We start from the raw sequence: 19,181 nt of genomic DNA, 5'->3' as shown, positions 1-19,181 counted from the left end.
AGTGGCAGCTTGGTGGGGCTAGGATTTGAACTCATGACCTTCTGGTCCGAAGTCCAATGTCTTAACCATTGAGTTTATTGAACATTTATGGAAGGAGTCTCCAGTGTCAGTGCTTTGTTGACATCATAAGCTGTGTTTTTTTAAAAACACATTTCTTGTCCTTAAAGGGACGCTGGTGAAGGAATAATAGTCTGTAGCTGCTATAATATAAGTGCTAACAAGTGGTAAATGACTTCGTTGATTCTTTTCTGCCCCCCACCCCCTCCTCCCTCCGCCCTCCACCCAGTGTAACAGTGCCTGAGGGATTGGAGTATGTGGTGAATAAATACGCAGAACACACACACGAGAAGTGGTCACTGGAGAAGGTAGGATACACTGAACTATAACCTGGTGTTAAAAGTACAATGGTTGTTGTTGTTTTCTAAATGAAAAATGGTGGTCATGGTGGATACGCTGCTGTGGTGTTAGATGACTAGACGTCACCAGGGCATGCTGTTATAGGAAAATAATCAACTTCAGGGTGGGAGGAGGAGCTCCGCTTCATCGCGCCACCGCGTCGTTGATCGTTTTCCTATAACAGCATGTCGGCATGGGTTTTATTCTGTATCGAACGTTGAACTCTGCGTGTTTAACGTTGTTTGTACGCAGTTTGCTAATGGTTGGGTTCACGGAGAGCAGATGTGTGAGAGCTCTAAAGTTCACCCACTCCTGAAGCCCTACAGAGCCTTATCGGAACGAGTGTGTAACACACACACACGCACATGCACACGCTCATTTCTGTTCAGTTTGATTATGTTGTTGTCTTGGTTTTTTTTTTTTTTTTAAGTGTCTAGTGTGTTTCTTTCTCATGTTTCTGGGTTTCAGGATAAAGAGAAGTACAGAGCGGCCATTAAAGAGACCGTGAAAAGCATGCTGGTCTTGGGCTGGACCATCGAGCGGTCGAAAGAGGGGGATGCGAGGGACCTCCATCACCTCTCCAGGAGGATCTCACAGTCTGGCCAGGTAATGGATCGTTCCAAAACAACATGAGTTATAAACTTGTACCTTTAATGAACTCATAAATATACAGCTCGTACATTTCCTAAAATGTTTGTCTTAAATGCCAGGTACCTTTCGACAGCTTTGGGCCGATTGATTGATTGATTGATTGATTGATTGATTGATTGATTTTTACACAGACCTGGCAACCTGACACCTATTTTAACATAAATGCTGGAGATTGTCAACTTAGTTCTATAAAGTCTTCATGATATTCTTTCATTTCAGTTCATACGGCAGCGCTGTTGAATTCTCGAATCTGATTGGTCAGCAGATTCATTCTCTATAACAGGAGCTCCTACAGTAGCGTATATTAACGCGCTCGATCTAACGTGTTGTACTTTCTGCAGTGACGGCTTACACATGGACGTCTGTAATGGACACTCCATATAAACTGATTAAAAAAAATAAGTGTACTTATTAAGGAGGTGTTTATTTAACATTTACGGAAGGAGTCTCCAGCGTCAGTGCTTTGTAACACTAGGTAAAGTCGTAAACGTTACGTTTTCCGACACGGGAATATATCTTTACGCTCGCCGTCGTCTATACGTGACAAACACGACTCGACGCCATTCCGTTATAATACTTTAAGTCCAAATCAGTACGGCGAGCTCACTGGCTAGCTCAGGAGCTGCGCAGTTTCTGGAATTCAGAAAAAGACTGATAATAATTCCATCCAGCACTTAATAGTATGTAAAAATCGTACACTGTGTATGTCGTAAGGTTCGGATATTTTACCATACACTCAGTAGACTAGTTTGCTGTTTGGGACGCAGCCTTAAATGACCAAAATGGTTTGAAGAGACGATAGAGGACTATAGAATGTGTGATATTGCTGATATTTTGAGTTCAAATGCAGTTTAAAGTAATAGATTGGAATGAAATGCAGTTTATTTCCTCCCTGCATGCAGCTGTCATTTGAGGGAACCTCCATGTTCAGTCCCAAACCAGCAGACACCAGCAGCATCATGCTGACCTGGGATCAGTATGTGAGTCTGTTCAGTTCAGTTTTCTAATTTGTTTTTCAGTTCATTGAATGCAGTGAGAGAGAGAGAGAGAGGGAGAAAAATGGAGGTATATCTCTCTCTCTCTCTCTCTCTCTCTCTCTCTCTCTCTCTCTCTCTCTCTCTCACTCACTCACTCACTCACTCTGTCTTTACTGCAGGCTATGGCGGAACAACTGGCGGAAAATTACCACAACATCTGGGCCCAGAAGAAACTCCAGGAACTGCAAGCTAAAGGTTATTAATCATATATCCAGTGCTTACACTATTCCAAATGCCAACTAGTATGGTCATCTGTGTGAATGTCCTTGCTGCAGGTATTCACAATCAGGCAACATTGCTTTAGTTAAAAATAAAACAACAGCTAAAGACTGGACCTCTTGTGTAACGATATTGACAGTGCAATAATGTTGTGTGTCCAGGAGGGGGCAGTCACGCACTGCTGGTGCCGTATGAGTCTCTGAGTGGCCGAGAGAAGAGCCGAATCCGAGACAGAGCGCGGGACGTCCTGAAGTTCTTCCACATCAATGGATACACAGTGTGGAGGTGAGGGCGGAAATACGCATGCTGAAGACTGAACACGAACAACACCAGTACAAACACCATCAGAGAAAATCTATCTATCTATCTATCTGTCTGTCTTTCTATCTGTCTATCTATCTATCTGTCTGTTTATGCGTCTATCTATCTATCTATCTGTCTATCTCTCTATCTATCTATCTGTCTGTCTATGCATCTATCTATCTATCCATCTATCTGTCTGTCTGTCTGTCCATCTGTCTGTCTATCTATCTATCTGTCTGTCTATCTATCTGTCTATCTGTCTGTCTATCTATCTATCTATCTATCTATCTATCTATCTATCTATCTGTCTATCTGTCTGTCTATCTGTCTATCCACCTGTCTGTCTATCTATCTATCTGTCTGTCTATCTATCTGTCTATCTGTCTGTCTATCTATCTATCTATCTATCTATCTATCTATCTATCTGTCTATCTGTCTGTCTATCTGTCTATCCACCTGTCTGTCTATCTATCTATCTGTCTGTCTATCTATCTGTCTATCTGTCTGTCTATCTATCTATCTATCTATCTATCTATCTATCTATCTATCTATCTATCTGTCTATCTGTCTGTCTATCTGTCTATCCACCTGTCTGTCTATCTATCTATCTGTCTGTCTATCTATCTGTCTATCTGTCTGTCTATCTATCTGTCTGTCTGTCTATCTATCTGTCTGTCTATCTATCTGTCTGTCTGTCTGTCTATCTATCTGTCTATCTGTCTGTCTGTCTGTCTATCTACCTATCTGTCTGTCTGTCTATCTCTAATAAAATCTCGGATAAAAGCATTTGCTAAATGAATAAATGTAAAAAGTGAAGTTGTGTATTTGTGTCTCCCAGAGAGAGAAAACCTCCCGAGTCCGATTGTCCCTCTGTCTCGGGCCGCTTTGCGTACCGTCTCCTCCATCAGGCGCTCTCCTGTACCGAACAAGTGCAGGAAAAGATGCTGGAGCTGGGTGAGAAATACACGTAATACTGCAGCCTGCTACCCTGACCTCTGACCTCTGTATGTTTCACCATCTATAGAAACTAGTGCCAAATGATACGCAAAACAACACTGAGCGTAAGAGCACACCATGTTTTTCCTAAGAGACTGCTGAAGAACAAAGATGTATATTATCATAAAAGACATCCAGTCAAACACTTTCATATGGAAGGACACTTAGGGGCACGCTGTTATAGGACAAGAATCATTAGAGGATCATTTTCCTATAACAACACGTTTTATTCCTTTTATACCACAGCAGAGTCCCAATGATTACGACTTTTTATTGATTAAAGAGTAATGAAGTACTTTTTATTCATTTATAGTTACTTTTAAGGTCGTGGGATGACTGTAAAACAAGTTCCTATGTGTGTGTGTGTGTGTGTGTGTGTGTGTGTGTGTGTGTGTGTGTATCTTTCCAGAGGTTGCTCAGGCTAGAGGGCAACCGGGAACAGCAGAGGACATGTGTCACGAGCAGCAGATGCGTTTCTTCATCAAAGTTTGTACATGCAGTCCACTCCGTATTTCAGTTTCAGGCTTCATGGGTAGACTAAAAAAACACCACAGTGGCATGTAGAGAAATCTTTTCCTTGATTTTAATAGCTTTAAAAATAGGGACAAAATATTCGAAAATTATGGCCGCACACACCGATTTTTCCGTTTCCGCCTCCATTATGGAGAACACAAACTGGAATTCGACATGCGCGTGAATTGGATTAAAGTGAGGAAGACTTGCGCAGCATCGGCCTCGCTCTCACTTCCCAGTGACTACCGTGATCCAGTGGCAAGACCGAGTCAAGACACGCCCCCGGGCGCAGTAACTCATATTCACTCAAATTCATACACTACGGAGCCGTGCATGTGTTTGGACTGGGGGAGGAAACCGGAGTACCCGGAGGAAACCCCCGCAGCACGGGGAGAACACGCAAACTCCACACACACAGGGACACGGTGGGAATCGAACCCCCGACCCTGGAGGTGTGAGGCGAACGTCCCGACACACACATACACACACCAAGCCATATTTGCAATGTTCCAGTAATGATAATAAGCGTGATATAGTGCGCAGCTCTAATGATGGCTAAATGTTATAAAACCTCTCACACACACTTTCTCTCTTTCTCCTTTTAGGTTTTATTACCGCTAATTGATCACTATTTTAAAAACCATCATCTCTACTTCCTGCCCAGTGCGATGTGTTCTCTTAGCAGCACCGCACACGCTTCCAATAAAGAGAGAGAGATGGTTTCTAGGTAATGAACCACTTTTATAGCAGACATAAGTGTGTGTGTGTGTGTGTGTGTGTGTGTGTGTGTGTTTGGCTGATCATACAGTACATCTGCGTCTTCCTTCTCATGTCCTACATCTCATGGTTTTCTCCGTCATTACGCGTTTGAACCTGCATCCGTCTCCTCCCCCATCCCCCCCCCCCCCCCCCCCCCCGTTCTTCCACATATTCTTTCTCTCTTCCTCCTCAGGTTGTTCTGTACGCTGGCAGCTCTCACCAGACGCAGGATTTCTCTGTTCGGTAAGAGGCCGGCACAAGAGAATCATACTCGCGCACTTCATTTTTCACTCTCCTACGGTACTTCGGTATTTCAGCCTGTATTGTACCTCACTTTTACACGCATATTTTAAATTGAGATGATTTGGTTGTTTGACATCTATGGAAGGAGTCTCCAGTGTCGGTGCTTCGAAACGGTTTTTCACGCACGGGACGGTCGTTAATTCGTTACAGAATATGACATACATAGATAGATAGATAGACAAGTAATGCCTCGGCTACATATCCCGCCCGTCAGATAGCTAGCTAAACTGCGATTAAATGCGAAACAAGCGCAAATAAGCCCGTTTGTATCAAGAGACACTCAAGATAATAAAACATGTTGTTGTTTTTTTAGGGTTTCATTTGAAGTGTTCTTAAATGTCCACGATGACAGGACTGTGCATGTTGTTAAACATATTTTATGACGTAATTTGCATAGTATTGAATGCTAGTCACATGTACAACTTGACCCCCCCCCCCCCCCCCAATAATATAGGATATCTCAATGCGGACTGGGTTTGAGTTATTATCATCAGGATGAATTTTTATTTGATGTTCTCAGGTAAAGATGCTCGGTGTGTGGTGAGCTGTCTGCAGATCCTGGCACGCTCTCTGGACGCGAAGTAGGTGGTCACTTCGTCGTGCTAACCAGCTTGTTGTCTCGCTTAAGCTTCGCATTGTACAAACGGCCATGTGGTGAGGGTTTAGGACGGATGTAATCGCTTTCAGTTGAGAGCTTTTATTGAAGAGGATATCATCCAGAGAGCAAGGCAAAGACAAGAACAGAGACAGGCAGAGGTTAGGCCATCAGGTAAACAGGCTAGAGCAGGTAAGGCGGAAATCAAGGTCGAGGGTAGTGCAGGCGGGGTTTTAATTTTCGAGATGTTTCCTGTCAGTGACCTCAAGCTGACTCCTGAGGTAAACCTGCCGTAAAAATCGACTCCGTCTGACTAGTTCTGGTTTTGGCGTGACTTCTTGTTCCTGAGGAGAAGGAAAAGGCGGATTTGGGAAAGAAGAACAACTTTAAGGTGTGCTCGGTTAGCTCGAAGATGCCGTCTATCGCTCAGGAGACATTAGACACAATACATCCAGCTGTTAGCGAAATAACTGACGACTAGATCCTTCCAACTCCTGGAAGAAAGAAATACTGTATGTATTTTCCTACTCTATACAATACAATTCTTGTGTCCTAGTTGACTTCATGCTAAAATGCTAACAAGGAGGCAAGACTAGCAGGGATCAGGTAGCATGATCTCATTTATGTAACTGTAGATTTTGTCTCTTGAGTGCTTTGCAGGAACATCTCACAATGCTTATAAATCATTCATCGGACAATTAATGATAGTATAGGTTGCTCTGCGCAAGTATTCACCCCCCATGGACATTTTCTACATTTTGTAACTGAAATGGAATTAAACTGGGGTATGTACTATATGATTTGCACAATAGGTAAATAAAAAACAAAAACAAAACAACAACCCCAAAACCGTTTTGTTTAATACTTGATAGAACTACTTAAGCTGTAATTTAAGTGTAGGTAGAGCTACTGTACCAGAATATGTGACTCTCGGCTAACTTTGCCCTTTCTTTTTATGCAAATTTGCTCAAGCTCTGTCAGGTTGAATAGAGTCCAGCGATTTTCAAGTCTTGCCACAGATTCTCAATCAGATTGAGGTCTGGACCTGAATGTGACCGGGCCGCACGTTCTAACACGTTCAGTGTGGCTCTGTAAGTATGCTTAGGATCGCTTTCTTGTTGGAAGGTAAAGCTCTGTCCCAGTCTCAAGTCTTCCAGAAATGCCCTGTGTTTGGGTCTAAGCATTTGACCTCAATGCTGATGGTTTTTCCATTCCCGCTGATGGATGGGATCTGCAAAACATGATGCTACCACTACCATGCTTCGCTATGGGAATGATGTTCTCGAGGCGTTTAGTTCATGCTAAACTTTTTTTTTTTTTAAGACTATATCTAAAAATATACAAACACTTCAATATTATGGCATATTCTGTGTAGATTTACGGAATCTAATCTCCATTAATTCCACTTCACTTCTCGGTTGTCACCATTCAAAGTGTGGAAAGGTTCAAGCTGAGTGAATACGTATTCAAGGCACTGTAGATAGTCAGCTTGTTTTCAGCCATTCTCCAATATGTTCTTCAAAACACTTCCATGTTAAAAAGTTATTCAGTGGGTCACAACGACGTTAGCACACAATGCTAACGAACAGTTCTACGACGATGACGTGGTTAATGGTGAATAAAACTACTAGCGACTAGCGTTTAGCATGGTCTAATATGACTTATTTATTTAATGTACAGGGTAGCGATGAAGATGGTGACGGAATGTGTGCGTTCAGCCCTGCACTCATTCTTCGAGGCTGCGGCGGTGGATTTGGAGCTGGCGGTAGACAGCGTGACCCCGGGGGTCATCCAGTTTCGAGGAGATAGAGAAGTTCTGACCTACACCACCGCTGCACTGCTCCCAGTCCTGACCTCTCTGTTTAAACATACAGCTCACGGCCAGAGCTCACTCGACCTCATGGGTACGTCATGGTGGGATTTACTGGGCAAGTAACACATGTTTACAGATTTTGCTGGATTTCATCAATGAAGTCATAACTCAAACGGAGACCTACGAGTATATTCTAGTATACTACCTAAATATTCCTGCATGAATAAGTTGTAATTATCATGTTACGGAGTGAGACTATAAGTAGAAGCAAACGCAGATCAAAGTCTTTATTCTTAAACTGAAGTCAATAAACGTGAAACGCGGTCTGGACTGGAATAGATAATCGAGGTTTAAACATGAAACTGGATGCGAGGCATGGAACAAGAACAGGACACGAAAACACGACCGCTTAGCATACTTAAACGTCTTCACCTTTACATTCACTTATTCAGTTAATGCGGTTTCGAAATAATAATTCGATAATACGAAGTGCACAGCGGCGCGAGGGCTTTAAATAACAAACATAATCACGCTTGAACATAGACAGCTGGGACCAATAATGACACACCCTCGAATATCAACCAATGCCTGAACAGGAAGAGAACAAAACCAAAACAAAGGCACGTGTCCATTGGAAACACTTCTCATACCGTAATCTCGTCGATCCCGCAGTGCCATCTGCTGGTGAGATCGTGACAGATCACATTAATCCATGCAAATCTGGTTTCATTTATCAACATGGCTACCACCCTCAGTATTCATAGGCTTAAAATAAAAAAATATTTAAAAAAAAAAGTAAATTCCTGAAAGCACTTAAATACACTGCGTATGTGATCGGCAAACAGGAAGTAGATGTGTTCGGATTCAGTTGAGCGAGAGAGTTGAAGGTGAATTTTTGTAGACTATAAAGGAACAGGCAGTGGCGCGGAATTAAATCCTCACTCGGCACACTTAACTCAACTCTCATTTTACTTTCCGGATTACCTTTCGACTGAAATTCCTCCCATGTAAATAATGAACTAATTATCATACTCTTAATCCGCGTCCACTGAATCCGCTTAATAACGATCCGAAATTTCAATTAAGTGGTTACCGATGACTGAAGACGAAGCGAACTCGATCCCGCTAAGCCTTTTTCGGTCTCTTTGCACCCCGTTGCACTTCACTATTAAATAAAATTGCAAATGGACCCATTCTGACAGCATCTAGGGAAATCCTCCGTAAGCTCCGTAAGACCACGAGAGCTGACCGCTGAGCCGAATCCCCAATCCCGGGAGAGCTCCGGCGCTGCTCAGATTCATACAGAGCGTGCAGATTGTCCGTGTGTTCGTAAATGAGATGCTAACGAGTGAGTCCGGGAGCACAGGACAAACGTTTCAAAGCCTCAGACACACACCTGATTTCAGTCAGATCGGACGCATTCCCCAGGCCACGATTTAAACAGGATTTACATTTGATTTGGACAGAACAAATCTCTCGTGACGCTCGTTTTAGGTCGAAAAGACGGAGGGTCGTGACCCGGGAAGCACCGTGAGAGACTTCTGACACACGTCTGTGTGGAATTTTTATTTTGGGAACTTACTACTGTATAGGTTCTACGTGTCTGTAGTTCTCCGACCAATCAGAACAAAGCTTTTAAAGATATATCGCTCTTTATTAAATTTCTATACGGTGCATTATGTACTGTTCTGCCACAGCGCTGTTAAATTCTGGATTCTGATTGGTCAGAAGGTGCTGATTAGTTTGTATGAATGCACCCCTTCCAAAACACCATCGTTTCTATAGTAACAGCACACTCACAAGGGCTTGTTTTTTTGTCCATTTGGTGAAGTTGGCTGTAAAAGGGTGTTTATTTCGCGTTTATGGAAGGAGTCTCCACGGTCAGAGCTTTGTAACAGCTTTGTAACAGAAACGCCAAACATGTTTATTTATTCCTGCTGTATTACCGATCACTTATTAAGAGAGACACGTTTTCGCACCATGAATATCGGCTGTAAACGATGATTGGGATGTAAACTGACGTGAAAATGCGCTTTTTTATTATTGTTTTCAGTGGACGAAGTGCAGGCGTCCTGTTACAGGATCCTCCGCAGCCTTTACACTCTCGGCACTTGCAGTAACACTTTCATGGAAAGGTAAACTCTGGATCCAATTAGTTTTTCTCTCATGTAGAAATGAAGCCGTGTTCGGAATACGGTTGGGATGTGCACCTGATTTTCCGGGATTTTTTGTGCGTAGTTTACGCCAGATTCTTCTCACCGGATTTTTCGTGAGTAGGAAAGTCAGAGACGAGGTTTCTCAGTATCGTCTACTTTAAACCACCTTTAAACCTTTAATACGATGATATACGAAGAGAAGATGGCGAGGGAATTATCATTAATCGCTGCTAATTTGGTTTAAATGAACAATATGACTTCCACTCTCATTATTCAGCAGCTTATAAAATAGCACTTGATCCAGCACATCCTCTTATCTTACCTTGTGTTTTTTTCCCATCTTGTTTGACATATTTTTTTCTTTGTTTATTTATTTATTTATTATTTTTTCCCCCTTAAACTGAGAGTGAAAGTGGATTTAGACATGTGGATCTTGTTGTATTTTAGATATTTTTAAAAAATTTTATTTGTCAATTATTTAATTAGGTATTTATCTATATGATTATAAAAATAATAATTATCATTATTGTTATTGCTTGTCATGTTTTTCATAGGCAGAGGCCTTTTATAGGCGAGTGCCTCGCTGCCTTGTCATCTGCCTTCCCTCTGTGCTTCCTCGAGATTTCCCTGGACTACATGAGCAACGCACAGAGAGAAAGTAAACACACAGACACGTATTTAAGTCACATTTGATCTCGGGTGATAATAATATCACAATACTGCATTTCCTTCTGGTCTCTGTGCCACCTGATACTCTGTGCATGGAAGAATAAACACATGATGTCTAACCAATCAGGACAAAGAGGCGTTTCTTCACACCTGTCAGTCATGTTGGATTTGGATGCAGAAAGCGCGGCCTCTTTATTAGCATTGCAGCGCTCTAGTCTAGACAGCATGAGTGCGTGACCTCAGAGGGAAGCTGTGTTTAAGTGGATTTAGTGTAGGGATGTAACCAAATACAAATGCATCATTCGGATTAAGCAGATAATGAATACGAATATGAAATGCGAACAATAGGAGTAGGGTTATATTATGAAAAAAAAAGTTTTTTCAAAAGCTTGCTAGAAAGCTTCAGTCTAGGTGTGTGCATGAGGACAAAAAAGTCACGAGTGTATGGTTTGTACTTTAAAGCGCACCTATTATGGTTTTGAAACGTGCCTAATTTTGTTTTAAAGGTCTCATACGATAGATTTACATGCATGCGAGGTCAAAAAACACTTTTACGTGCTCATAATTTAAACCGCAGTGTTACCTTTTTTCCCCACAGTGTCACAAACGACTCGTTAAATGATCCGTTCTAAACGATTCGTTCTAAACTCCTCCTTTCAGAGAGCATACTCTGCTCTGATTGGTCAGACGTCCCAGTCTGTCGTGATCGGTCTACCGCTGTCAGCGAGCAGCCGGTGACGACCAGAGGCGGGGCTTTTTGTTACAAACCTACGTAGGTTAGTACAGGAAGTAAAGTCTGGAATCACTAACGACTCGTTTCAGCTGTTCAGAATCGGTTCCTTCTTTTGGGAGTCGATAACTCTGTTTGTTTTGCGCTTTGATTTTTTAAATTTTGCAGACTTTTTACCTTCACAAACAGCTCTATAACACACTACATACATGGAAGGTAACATTTGAAAAACCATAATAGGTGCACTTTAATGCGGAGCTTTAAAGGAAGCTCATGGTAAGGGTTGCCAGGTTTCAGCAAAATTCCCATCCCGACTACAACTCAAAAAACCACACAAAAAGACTTGAAACTATCCAAAATGTTTGGGTTTTTCTTCTTTGTCCTCAGTTGTTGTTGTGGAAAAATTGATTTACAATTACTCGCAAGCTACTGATGTTAGATATGTATGAGATTTTTATATTTAGAGTTAACACTTGTATTGGAGATCATACTGCCTGACGTACAGTAGTTTGCTAGCTAGCTAATTTTTTAAATATTTTCTTATATTTTTAACTATTAGCTAACTCACAACAGCTAGAAAGTTGCACATAATTCTTGTCAAGTCATGTTACATTAGCTGGCTACATTGAACCACTGATTTTCCATATTTTCCTCTGACAAAGTAGGCGTGTCCATCGCAGCCAAGGATTCGTCCTGGACCCTCCCCTCCTTACAGGAAGCATTGGCAGATGTCGAAGATGTTCTGGAGGCGGAGTCAGCGGCTCGCCACGCCCTTCTATCCCGAGTCATGGAGGTAACTGTTCCTCTACTGTGCAGCTACGTGTGTCGTTGGGGTGAAGAGGATAGTCTGGGGTCTGAGGGGCAGCAGGGGGCATCATGCTCCTCTCTCACACCCTCACACACCAACGCCCTGCTGGGACAAATCCTCGCCATCATCCACGTCCACCTAGGCAGACACGAGTGCACCTGGATGAAACGGATTGTGGGTGAGTGGGAACACTTACGTTAACACTGTTAGCATAAAAACTATAGTATGGATTGTTTATTTAGGAAATTAAAACCTAAAGGAATGAAGTTTCACTGGTAGAAAATGTTTAATTATTATTATTATTATTATTATTATTATTATTATTATTATTATTATTATTATTAAGGTAAAAAAATAATTAAATAGTTTACAAAAATAACATTTTTTTTAAATAAATTTTTTAAAAATATTTTTTTATCATTTTAATAATTTTATATGATTTCATACCTGGTTTGTCAGATATTTATTCTCATTCCAAGTGAGAAAAATTCTCACCTTAATGATAATTTTTTTTTCTTGTTAATTAGTCCATTAATAGTAAATATATTTTGACATTTTGTCAGAATTTTTGAGAATAAATTCGAATAATTATCTGTCAAACCAGATATGTAGTTGTCTGTGAATGAACTAAACTAAATATAAATATGCATATAAAAAAACTTTCTTTAACAGACTTTTAATTGACATCGGCAACACACAGCGGAATAAACATTTCCTTCCTGGTGTTTTATAAAAAAAACCAAAAAAATAAAACACGTTTGGCAGGTTTTGTCCAGCCGATGGTCCGTAGTGCGGAACCCGGTCTCCTGACGAGTCGCATCCTGCCTCTGATGGAAAAGCTGAAGAAGAGGGCGGAGTTAGTGCTGCAGGAAGAGGAGAGCATGAAGATTGAGGGGTGTGGTGATGTGGCAGAGATGGAGCTGGCGGTGCAGGAGAAGTTTGCGGTGTTGGTGCAGGACATCTACGCTGTTTATCCCCTTCTCATCCCGTTTGTCGAGCATCACAGGTAAGCACCAGCGCAGTGAAAGCGTAAGCGATAAGATGACGAAAGCTGTAAAATAATTCATACGTCTGTTAAATAAATTTTTCCGTGGACAGCTCTGTACGTCTATGGATGAAAATATTTTTACTGCGTTTTCATATTTTTCACATTATAGATCAAGCACGTAGATGTTATGTAGGGGGCGTTCTCTTCGAGAAAGTAACGCTCTATACGCTTCAGAATTTATCCTGCTACTTCTGTCAGCAGTCACATCATCAATAAACACTGGGCCAATGTGTTTGGGCCAATGGAACGATGACCCAGTTCCACTGGCAGCCATACATGCCCATGCCATAACACTACCTCCACCATGTTTGACAGATGATGTGGATTCCTTTCCTTCTCCATACTGTTCTCTTCCCATCATTCCGGTACAAGTTAATATTGCATCAGAACTGATGAGCCTTTAAAAAAAATGTTTTTTTTTTTTATGTTCGATGTTTTTTTTTGAGCAAGTGTAATCTGTAATCCTTTATGTTCTTGAGTGTTACCAGTGGTTTGCATCTTGAGGTAAAGTATCTGTATTTACGTTTACGAAGGAGTCCCTAGATGGTAAACTTCACTGATGACAACCATTGAAGTGTATTCTTGACTTGACTAGTTGTTGTGAAGTGGGTTTTCACACCACGGCATCTGCGATCGTCCTCTTTAGTTGTCGTCCAGGGGTTTCCAGGTGTTTTGTTGTTGCTGAGCTCGCCCGTGCATTCCTCCTTTTTTAAGAATGTACCGTGGATAGTGACATGGATTGTTTTACCGGATGTTGGTAACCTGTTTTATATGTATTTCTCTGATCAGGATACTCTGGCTGAGGGAGATGAACGCAGATGCTGAGAGACTCTTCAGTCTGGTTGCTGATGTTTTCACTTTCTGGGCCAAATCTCATGTGAGCTTCTTTTTACAATCACTACTACAACTACTACTACTTCAAATTCTGAGCTTTAAATTGCAAAATAACACATCAAGTGTAAATATCTTGAATATAGTCAAATGTATCTTAACATTTCCTATTATAAGCTTATTAAACCTATTGCTTTATCGTTTCAAGCTTGAAATAGCATTGTTGCAGTGGCAGATTGTTTTTATTTTTATTTTAATCCTTTATTTTTTATAAAAAGAAGCATAAACGCTCTGCCTTTGAGTTTTAGACGGGTAAAAGCATCTAAAACGGGCTAAATAACCGTATATATTTGATCTCACAGTAAGGAATATTAGATAACGTATTAGAATATTAGATAATATTAGAATCTGCAAGAGCCTGCAAGTCATTAAGGCAACAAGAAATCGCGTCCCGTTTGTTTGCTGCATTCACGCACGCTATTTCTGCAATTCCGATTCATTTTCGTACTCGATCTGACAAATCTGTGGGGGGTCTTTGATGTGATTTATAAAGAATAATTGCTTTGATTGGTATCAAGTGCAAAACCCCCCCCCCCCCCCCCCCTAACATTTAAATGAAAGTATTGCATGCATTATTGAAAGACGTGTGGCGAGCTCAGCTCTCAAAGAGACTGCGTAATTATGCGTCAACGTGTTAATGCAGATTAAAGGCAGCGAGACACGTCGGGAAAACTTTTCCAAATACCGTATGGATATAAAACGTCGTGTGAACGCTAACCTTTCGACGGGCTTTGCGGCGAATCTCGAGTATGAAACCAAGTTCACCGTGGTGATATTGTTATCAATTTCAGAAACCATCTTCATCATTTGGTGAACCTTAAAATGAGGAAAATAGGAAATAATCGTTTACTTTACCGGCAGAAGGCTTCCATACTGCAAAAAATGCCATCTTAGCAAGTGAAAATATCTCGAATCTAGTCAAACGTGTCTAGTATTTCTTATGATAAGATTACAATAAGATAAATAAAAGACCATTAAACCAATTTCTGGACATTATTACTCATTTCAAGCTTGTAGTTTTCTGTGTTAGTACGTTCGCCTCACGCCTCCAGGGTCGGGGGTTGGATTCCCACCGTGGCCCTGTGTGTGCGGAGTTTCTCCCGTGTTCTCCCCGTGCTGCGGGGGTTTCCTCCGGGTACTCCGGTTTCCTCCCCCAGTCCAAACACATGCACGGTAGACTGATCGGCGTGTCCAAAATGTCCGTAGTGTATGAATGGGTGTGTGAGTGTGTGTGATCGTGCCCTGTGATGTATTGGCACCCTGTCCAGGGTGTACCCCACCTTGTGCCCCATGCTCCCTGGGATAGACTCCAGGTTCCCCCGTGACCCTGAAGGAAGGATAAGCGGTATACAAGATGGATGGATGGATAATAATCTTATATTTGGTTTACTGTAATCTTATAATACTAGATAGATTGGACTATATACGACTATATAAGGTATATCCACTTGTTAAGATGTCATTATTTGCAGTGCACAAATGTAATACCTGCCCTTCGGTCGGATAAATTTGTGCATGAAGTCGCTTTTCCGATGAGATTACAGGCTGCAGGTGTTAAATGAACCCGTTTTGCATGGACTCCACCCTGTATTTGGCACGTTTAATTAGCCAAAAAATAAAAAATAAATAAATACAATTGTTATTTTGCTTATACGAAAGACACAATCCTTCATTCGGTTGTTATTAAGTGTGCATATGTTTTTAACGACATTAACTTCTTGCAAAACAGGGCCTGAATGTAATCTCATTGCTTTTTTTTTGTTGTTTCCTGTTGTAGAACTTTAAGTGGGAGGAGCAGAACTTTGTAGTACAGAACGACATCAACAACATGACCTACCTGGTCAACAGCAGGAACAGCCAAATGACAAAGGTGTGAGGGTTTATTTTGTTGTTGTTGTTGTTGTTGTTGTTGTTGTTGTCAGTATTAAAATCTGTACAGTCCTAGGTCTTTAGTTCTTCCCAAAGATATTCCCTCAATGGAGAGCGCTGTTTGGAATAAGACGTCACTCCAGAGTCAGTGTGAAGATCATCAATCCGTTCAGTAACTTCTAGCGCTCTATGGATGGGGGCGGAGTCATCCTGCAGGAGACCACGCCCACCAAAAGTTTCGTTACGGTTCATTATAATGTCGATCCTTCAGAAGAACTTCAGATTGATTTAAATTGAACTTTAAATTGATTTAAAGCCAAACCATGCTAGCAAAATAAATAAAGGCGCCCTAGGTCATAACAGCGACGATGTTTTTTTTCCCTTTTATTTCATGGACTAGAACAATAATTAATCAAATATTACAGTTCTATTTCGACAACTGACTGGTCGCCGTCTCATAGTTTTGTCTCTAGAGTCGAAAGTTCATTAACCAAGCGAGAATAGAGTCAAAATCTAATATTATATTATATTCAAAACCTGCAGAGAGAGTGTGAAGAGGAGAGGAGGAAGGTGAAGAGGAGCAAAGACGAGCGGTACTCCACACACACTTCTCTTATCGTGGCCTCTCTGAAGAAGCTCCTCTCTGTCGGTCTGAATCGATGCTGTCAGAGAGATAGAGACCTCATTACTCTCGCCAAGAACCGCTTCGCTGAGGTAGACCGCTTCATGTCTTGTCGAATTATCGCACTGTTCGTTCCTTAACTCTTTTCGTTCAACAGCGCAGCCTGCGTGAAAATCTTCTTTGAAAGTCCATTAGTGATTGTTACGTGTTCCTGTATTCATTTCAGTGAAAGATTAATGCTCATTGGACAACAGGCTTTCTAACACGTCATTTTGAGCCACGCCCTGACTTCACTGGGAAGGAATGTAGTGTGGGCGGGTTCGTTTACATAGAAAAACAAACAAACAAAAACATCTCGACGTTTAGTGGACACGCTCTTTGTTTGTCCCACCTGGACGCACGGCTTCGCTTTATGACGATTGGTCGAGCTCTCAAAGGGGCGGGACCTCGTGACCAGCTGCCGATCACTGAAACGGGAATAGACATGACTGACGTCTCAAACTTAAACATATCAGCACCAGTCAGAATCCCTGTGGGTGTATTTTGTAAATATTGTAAACAAACTATTCGATTATTTACATTCTTTTTTTTTAATTATATTTAACAACATTCTGTTGTTTATGAATCTAGCTAGCTGTCACCTCCTTCTTCAGCTAGCAGCTTAGCTGCTGTCTTGACTTCTGATCATTAGTCTTAGATTCCAAATCTCTGTGAATGAATGATAACGTGTTAGAACGAGCACGCTAATATAAACCTATTGTTCATATCACACACACACACACACACACACACACACACACACACACACAAACGAAATATCAATATATTTATTCATTTGAAGTCATGTGTTTCTTGTAGAAAGATACGGAGGAGGAAGTTCGAGCTTTCATTTGCATCAGCCTTCAACAGGTAAACCAGGTAAAGTAGTAGAACACCCTGGTTGTATAAGTTTGCACACCCCTAAACTAACACCTTTTAGATTTTTTCACAGCGTTCAATCGTTGTTGAGTAAGAGTCGATCCGTTCGGAGCGTCTCGACTTATTTAGCAGTACAATATTTTTCCATTCTCCCTTGTAAAAGCGTTCTAACTCTGTCAGACTGGCGGGGCATCTCCTGTACACAGCCCTCTTCAGGTCACCACACAGATCTTTGATTGGATTTAGGTCTGGACTCCAAAACCTTGCAGTCGTTTTGGTGAAGCCGTTCCTCTGTCGGTCTGGAGGTTTGTTTCGGGTCGTCGTCATGCTGAACGGTGAGATTCCTCTTCGTCTTAAGTGTTTTAGCAGAAGATTTAAGGTGTTGCTCCAAAACCGACTGGTATTCGGAGCTCTTCGTGATTCGCTCCACCCTGATTACAGCCCCAGTTCCATCCAGCTGAAGAACAACAGCCCCAAAGTACGACGCGGCCACCACCGTGCTTCACCATGGGGATGGTCTATTTTGGTGATGTGCTGTGGTTTTTTGTTGTTGTTTTTTTGTGTGAAGAACATATCTTTTAGTTTTATAGCCAAAAAGTTCACCTTTGGTCTCGTCAGACCGTAAGACATTATTCCACATGGTTTTGGGAGATTGGACGTTTTCATTTATTGGTTAAAACAGGCTTCCATCTTGTCACCCAACCCCATCGCCCAGAGATATGAAGGACTCGGGAGATTGTTGTCACACGTAGGGAGCAATGAGTACTTGTCAGAAATGGCTGCAATTCTTTTAATGTTGCTGAAGACCTCTCGACAGCCTCCCTGACCAGTTTTCTCCTGATCTTCTCATCAATTTTAGAGGGACGTCCCGTTCTTAGAGAGTCACTGTCATGACATTTTTTCTCCACTTGTTGATTATTGTCTTTACAGTGTCCCATGGTATATCCAATGCCTTGGGAATTGTTTCCAACCCTCTCCTGATTGATGTTTTTCAGCAGTGAGATCCCGTACTCTGATGAATATTTAACATGAGTTTGAATGTGATTGGCTCATTCTGAACACTGCCACATTCCCAGTTATAAAAGGGAGTGCACAGTTGTTTAACCAGGTTATTGCACATTTATTTATTTCCCCCCCTAAAACGATTCTTATTGTTTTTCACTTGAATTAATAGTTTAAAATTTCACAGTAAAGCGAGAAAAGGTTCTGATATGATTGATCTTGGTTCCATTTTTTTTTACGTCACAAAAACCTGACATTTTAACAGGGGTGTGTAGACTTTTTAGATCCACTGTACATTTCCCCAGTTTCTTTCCTTCCTTTCTCTCTTGGGAGTGGCTTTAATTTTCCATAAACATGATTTTCTATATTGATTTATATATCGATTGTCCTTATTGTCCTCGGGGGTAGTGGCAGGCTTTTTCCCCCCTCAAGTATTTTCTTTATTATTAGTAGAACGTGATACTTAGACATTTCTTTTTAATGTTAATGAGAGAAACTGAACTGAAACCCCTATCTCTTTTTAAAGCACATCTCTCTCTTTCTCTCTCTCTCTCTCTCTCTCTCTCTCTCTCTCACTTTCGCTGTCTCTATCTCTCTCTCTGTCTTTCTCTCTCTCTATCTCTCTCTCTGTCTTTCTCTCTCTCTATTTCTCTCTCTGTCTTTCTCTCTCTCTCACTTTCGCTGTCTCTTTCTCTCTCTGTCTCTTTCTCTTTCTCTCTCTCACCCACTTTCTCTCTCTCTCTGTCTCTCTCTTTCTCTATCTTTCTCTCTCTCTCTTTCTCTTTATCTCTCTTTTTCTTCCTCTCTCTCTGTTTCTCTCTTTCTCTATCTTTCTCTCTCTCTTTCTCTTTCTCTCTCTCTTTCTCTTTATCTCTCTTTTTCT

General features: G+C 41.4%; 1 protein-coding gene across 9 annotated transcripts in view; it reads left to right on the top strand.

The window, feature by feature from the left end:
* The window catches only part of ryr2b (ryanodine receptor 2b (cardiac)), an 88,366-nt gene that overhangs the window by 40,300 nt on the left and 28,885 nt on the right, over positions 1–19,181 (top strand). For 6 of the 9 annotated variants that reach the window (XR_008397021.1, XM_053682782.1, XM_053682786.1 and 3 more), the window contains exons 52-71: positions 287–365; positions 649–738; positions 865–1,002; positions 1,950–2,027; positions 2,204–2,279; positions 2,465–2,588; positions 3,445–3,560; positions 4,012–4,088; positions 4,721–4,842; positions 5,068–5,117; positions 5,698–5,758; positions 7,453–7,676; positions 9,639–9,720; positions 10,296–10,399; positions 11,803–12,126; positions 12,714–12,954; positions 13,786–13,873; positions 15,665–15,757; positions 16,300–16,470; positions 17,237–17,296. Coding sequence is in view for 8 of the 9 variants with exons in the window: in XM_053682782.1 (XP_053538757.1) it covers positions 287–365; positions 649–738; positions 865–1,002; positions 1,950–2,027; positions 2,204–2,279; positions 2,465–2,588; positions 3,445–3,560; positions 4,012–4,088; positions 4,721–4,842; positions 5,068–5,117; positions 5,698–5,758; positions 7,453–7,676; positions 9,639–9,720; positions 10,296–10,399; positions 11,803–12,126; positions 12,714–12,954; positions 13,786–13,873; positions 15,665–15,757; positions 16,300–16,470; positions 17,237–17,296 (2,398 nt within the window). In the remaining variant the exon portion in view is untranslated. The remainder of the gene's footprint in view (positions 1–286; positions 366–648; positions 739–864; positions 1,003–1,949; positions 2,028–2,203; positions 2,280–2,464; positions 2,589–3,444; positions 3,561–4,011; positions 4,089–4,720; positions 4,843–5,067; positions 5,118–5,697; positions 5,759–7,452; positions 7,677–9,638; positions 9,721–10,295; positions 10,400–11,802; positions 12,127–12,713; positions 12,955–13,785; positions 13,874–15,664; positions 15,758–16,299; positions 16,471–17,236; positions 17,297–19,181) is intronic. The other 3 variants (XM_053682781.1, XM_053682783.1, XM_053682785.1) reach the window with 3 other exon arrangements.

This window comes from Ictalurus punctatus, chromosome 9 (assembly GCF_001660625.3).
Source record: "Ictalurus punctatus breed USDA103 chromosome 9, Coco_2.0, whole genome shotgun sequence".
Lineage (NCBI taxonomy): Eukaryota > Metazoa > Chordata > Actinopteri > Siluriformes > Ictaluridae > Ictalurus > Ictalurus punctatus.
This window is presented reverse-complemented; position numbering and strand designations above follow the sequence as displayed.